Consider the following 5091-nt stretch of genomic DNA (forward strand, 5'->3'; position numbering starts at 1 on the left):
GGGAATGTTCTTCCAGGTTTGATGCTTTTTTTTTGCTGGGAAGGAGAAGCGGCACTAAAAGAGGTCGAGATGAGGGTGCTGGGATAAATCTGAGGGTGATGAATAAAGATGAGGGTGTTGGGATAGAGATGAGGGTGTTGGGATAAACCTGAGGATGCTGGGATTAAGATGGTGCTGGGATAAACCTGAGGGTGTTGGGATAAACCTGTTGGTCCTGGAATAAACCTGAGGGTGCTAGGATAAACCTGGTCATCCTGGGATAAAGCTGAGGGTGCTGGGATTAAGATGGTGCTGGGATAAACCTGCTGGTGCTGGGATAAAGATGAGGGTGCTGAGAGAAAGATGAGGGTGCTGGGATAGAGATGAGGGTGTTGGGATAGAGATGAGGGTGTTGGGATAAATCTGAAGGTGCTGGGATAAAGATGAGGGTGCTGAGAGAAAGATGAGGGTGCTGGGATAGAGATGAGGGTGTTGGGATAGAGATGAGGGTGTTGGGATAAATCTGAAGGTGCTGGGATAAAGCTGAGGGTGCTGGGATGAACCTGGTGGTCCTGGAAGAAACATGAGGATGTTGGGATAAACCTGAGGGTGCTGGGATTAAAATGGTGCTGGGATAAAACCGAGGGTTCTGAGATAAACCTGAAGGTGTTGGGACAAAGCTGAGGGTTCTGGGATGAAGATGAGAGCGCTGGGATAAAGCTGAGGGTGTTGGGATGAACTTGGTGGTGCTGGGATAAACCCGAGGGTGATGGAATAAAGATGAGGGTGCTGAGATAAAGATGAGGGTGCTGGGATAACGCTGAGTGTGTTGGGATAAATCTGAAGGTGCTGAGATAAAGCTGAGGGTGTTGGGATGAACTTGGTGGTGCTGGGATAAATCTGAGGGTGCTGGAATAAGGATGAGGGTGCTGGGATAAAGCTGATGACGCTGGGATTAAAATGCTACTGGGATATAACCTGGTGGTCTCAGAGGGGCTGAGGCACACCCCGGCTCTCGCGTGGGGGGGTCTCAGGGGGTTGTGTGTGATTGATTTCTCCTCCCTCCTCCTCCTCCCCCCTCAGTGTGCCAACCTGAAAGCCGCCATCGCCGACGCCGAGGAGCGCGGGGAGCTCACCCTGAAGGACGCGCGGGCCAAGCTGGCCGAGCTGGAGGATGCCCTGCAACAAGCCAAGGCAGACCTGGCCCGCCAGCTCCGCGAGTACCAGGAGCTGATGAACGTCAAGCTGGCCCTGGACATCGAGATCGCGACCTACAGGAAGCTGCTGGAGGGGGAGGAGTGCAGGTAGGAAGGGGGATGGGTTTCTGGAGGGCTGGACGGAGCTTTGAGGGGGAGGTTGTGCCGGATCGTGGAAATAACGCCAAAAAAATTCCACCAAACCAACAAAACGCAGCCGTGTGAACCGCGCTGTGATTTTGTTTTTCTCCCCCCCCCCAAAAAAAAGTCTGTGGGAAATGTATCCTGTTCTCTGTGTGTGTGTCCCCCAAAATTTCACCAGATTCCTAATCCCTTGCGCTCCCTCTCCCCCCCCGAACAGGCTGGCCGGAGACGGCGTCCCCGTGAATATCTGTAAGTCCCTAAAAATAATTAAAATAAATGATAAAACATTCCCCTACCCCCGCGTGGCCGGAAGGGCTGAAAAAAAAAAAAAACCTTTCCCTTCTCCTTCTTCTTTTTTTTTTTTTTTTTTTAATTTATTTTTCCTCCTCGCAGCCGTCACCAGGACGACCGTGGGGTCGGGGTACGGCGCGGGGAGCAACCTGAGCGTGGCCGGGGGGATCTGCAACCCCGGCAGCGCCTTCGGCGGCCCCGGCGGGGTCAGCGCAGCCCTCGGCGCCGGCAGCAGCTCCAGCGTCAAGTTCGTCTCCACCTCCTCCACCAGAAGAAGCTACAGGAGCTAAACCCGACCCCGATCGACGCTTTTTCAGGCGCCAAAAAAAAAAACAAACAAACAAACCCCCCCTCCCCAAACTCAGCGTCCTGGGGGGTCCCCCTAAACCTCGTCCTCCCTTGGGGGGCGCGGGGTGTTTAAAAAAAACCCGGTTTCAAACTCCTCGCTTGGTGGTTCAGCTCAGCTCAGCTCAGGGTGGGTTTTTTTTGGTCTTTTTTTTGGGTTTTGTACATAAAACGTGTCCTCGTCCCGTCGCTGTCGGTCTCTCTCTCTCTCTCTCTGCGCTCGCTCTGCTGTTCGTCTAATTAAAAAAAAAATAAATTAAAAAAATAATAATAAAAAGAAAGGAGCTCACGTGTAATTTATTCGATTGCGCGGGGGCCCTTTAATTAAAAAAGAGGCGCCGCGAAGGAGGGCGAGGTTCAAAGCTCGGCGTTTTTTTCCGCTCCTCGCTGGGATTTCAGGGAATTTCTCCGTCGGGATCCGGGACACACGGGCAGGGCAGAGCCCGCGGCGAGCTGGGCTTTCAATATTCCAGGTTAAATTTCAATATTTCAGGTTAAATTTCAATATTCCAGGTTAAAACCTCTTGGAAAAATAATTCCCAGCGGAGTCAGAGCTGCTTGTTCTCAGCCCTCTGTCGCCCTGGGCTGTCCCAGCCGAGCCCTCCCAGTGCTCCCAGTGCTCCCAGAGCGCTGGTCACGCTGGTTTAAGGTGTTCAGGTTGGTGTTTGGCGCCGACATTCCCTCTTTTTTTGGCTGGGAACAGGGAGTGGATCAGCTCCACGTGCCGGTCAGCAGCGGATTGGGGGTCATTCCCGGTCCGGAATTCAACCCCTCCCCTGCCCCGAAATTGGAGAAATTAGGAAAAAAAAAAAATCACCAAGAAAAGGCTCTCACTGATGGAAACTCCTCAAGATCCCACTTTTTTTTCCCACGTTTTGGGCAGAGAACCCAAGAGGAGGGGTGGGGGGTGGGGGTTGGGGGGGAGGTTTGAGAGGTGGTTCTGACTAACGAGGAGAAAGTTAATTGAGGAGCCGAAGCTTCAGTTAATTGAGGAGCCGAGCTCCTCTTTCCTGTCAGGGAGGGAAAAGGTCGCCCCCCCTGAACCTCCTTTTCCCCTGGCTGAGCCCCCCCAGCCCCCCCTGGAATCCTCCAGGAGGAATTGCTGACTCAGGCAGAGACAAAGTCACCCCGTGAGGGAGGAAAGAGCCCAAAAATCTACAAAGGGGAAGCCCTGAGAAACTGCTGACTCAGGCAAAGTTGTCTCACAAGTGAGGAAACAGCCCCAAAAAATTGGTGAGGTGAAGCCCTGAGGAATTGCTGACTCAGGTAGAGGCAAAATCACTCCTTGAGTGAGGAAACAGCCCCAAAAATCTGTGAAATGAAGCCCGGAGGAACTGCTGACTCAGGTAGAGACAAGGTCACCCCATGAGTGAGGAAACAGCCCCAAAAATCTGTGAAATGAAGCCCTGAGAAACCACAGGTTCAGGCAGAGCCAGAATCACCCCATGAGGGAGGAAACAGCCCAAAAAATCAGTGAGGTGAAGCCCCGAGAAATTGATGACTCAGGCAGAGCCAGAATCACCCCATGAGGGAGGGGTGAGGGAATCACGTCCCACATTCCCCTTCTCCAAACCCCCAGGAGGCTCCAAACATTCCAGGAGGGAGAAGGGAAAACCGATCCCTCCCCCCTTTCAGCTCCCTCCGCCCTCCAGGCCGGGAAAAATCCCAAATCCCGTCGGGAACGAGCCCGGGGGAGGCACCGAATCCCAAATCCCAAATCCCGTCGGGAACGAGCCCGGGGGAGGCACCGAATCCCAAATCCCACCGGGAATGAGCCCGGGGGAGGCACCGAATCCCAAATCCCAAATCCCGCCGGGAACGAGCCCGGGGGAGGCACCGAATCCCAAATCCCGCCGGGAATGAGCCCGGGGGAGGCACCGAATCCCAAATCCCGCCGGGAACGAGCCCGGGGGAGGCACCGAATCCCAAATCCCGCCGGGAGCGAGCCCGGGAGAGGCTCTGGATGCAGCAGGAAAAGCATTCCCGGAGAATTCCAAGCGCAAAGAACTCAGTCGGGACCGGGACGAGCAGGTGGGAAAAAAAAAGGGAAACTTTATTAACGGCCTCGGGACAGACACGAAAAGCACAAGAATTCCACCCAAAAAAAACGCGCCCTCGGGACACGGCCGAGCATCAGCAGGGCAGGCTGAGGAATTCCTTGGATTATTCCCTAAAAACCTTCCCCAGGGAGGGGAGGGGGGGAAAGCCCCGCTGTGGCAGGAACGAGTAGTTTTTGGGACCCGCATCAACCCCAAACAAATCCCCAGGGATCATCGAACGGCTCCAGGGCCACCCAAAAATCGGGAATGGTGTCTCCCGTTGGAGCGGGACACTTGGAATGTCGAGCAATTTAAATGTCTGGGCGGGTTTCGGGGAGTTATTTCACCCCCCAAAGAGCCCCAAATAAAATCTGCTTTTGGTCCAAAAACGGCTCCAGGCGGGGAAGGGGGGGGAAGTGTCGGAATTCCAGCTCCGAACCCATTCCCAACGGGAACGGGGAGGAATTCCCGAGCGGGGGATGGGGGAGAGGGAGAATCTCCCGCCTCTCTTTGGGCAGAAACGCGGGATTTTGGGAAGGGGGAGGTTCCAAGGGCGGAGATGAGAGCGGTAACACCCCCCTCCCCTTTTCCTTCATCCCCCAAAAATCCCATCCCGGGGGGGGGGGGGGGGGGGGAGGGGCTGATGCTGCTCCTGGTGGGATCTGATCCTGCTCCCGGTGGGATTATCCCGGCGCGGGAGTGGCCGTGGCAAGACCTCCTTGTTTTGGTTTGTTTTGTTTTGTTTTGTTTTTTTGTTTTGTTTTTTTGGTTTTTTTTTTAGGGGGGTGGAATTTATCCCGGCGAGGAGGCACCGAGACGTTTCTTCCCGAGGGTTTCCCTCTTTCCTTTCCTTCTTTTTCCTTTTCCTTTCCCTCTTTTTTTTTTTTTTCCCGGGAGCGGCGCCGGAATCACTTCCTGACGCTGCGGCGGCTGCTGGAGGTGCTGGTGGTGGTGATGGAGTAGGACTTGGTGGCTCCCCCCGAGGACAATCCCAGGGCTCCGCTGCCCATCCCGGCCCCCAGGGCTCCTCCCAGGAATCCCGCGGAGCTGGAGAAGCCGCCGCCGCTGGAGCTGGAGCTGAGCACGGCTGGGTATGG

General features: G+C 55.0%; 2 protein-coding genes across 2 annotated transcripts in view; one reads left to right on the top strand and one right to left on the bottom strand.

The window, feature by feature from the left end:
* Positions 1-1062: 1062 nt before the first annotated feature.
* On the top strand, positions 1063-1900 carry LOC114072976 (keratin, type II cytoskeletal 59 kDa, component IV-like; the record flags this gene model as incomplete). The annotated part of the gene is made up of 3 exons (XM_027910785.1): positions 1063-1283; positions 1537-1568; positions 1713-1900. Coding segments are annotated over 3 exons (441 nt in total), but the record flags the coding sequence as incomplete, so codon positions are not given.
* A 2902-nt stretch (positions 1901-4802) lies between these two features.
* Positions 4803-5091, bottom strand: part of LOC114072975 (keratin, type II cytoskeletal cochleal-like) — a gene marked incomplete at its 5' end in the record, with an annotated part of 4095 nt that continues 3806 nt past the window's right edge. Inside the window, 2 exons of the mRNA XM_027910784.1 lie at positions 4803-4840; positions 4898-5081. Coding sequence (XP_027766585.1) covers positions 4903-5081 — 179 coding nt within the window. The remainder of the gene's footprint in view (positions 4841-4897; positions 5082-5091) is intronic.

Source organism: Empidonax traillii, unplaced genomic scaffold, assembly GCF_003031625.1.
Source record: "Empidonax traillii isolate 1590-97213 ecotype Southwest subspecies unplaced genomic scaffold, ASM303162v1 scaffold4727:size9279, whole genome shotgun sequence".
NCBI classification, from domain to species: domain Eukaryota; kingdom Metazoa; phylum Chordata; class Aves; order Passeriformes; family Tyrannidae; genus Empidonax; species Empidonax traillii.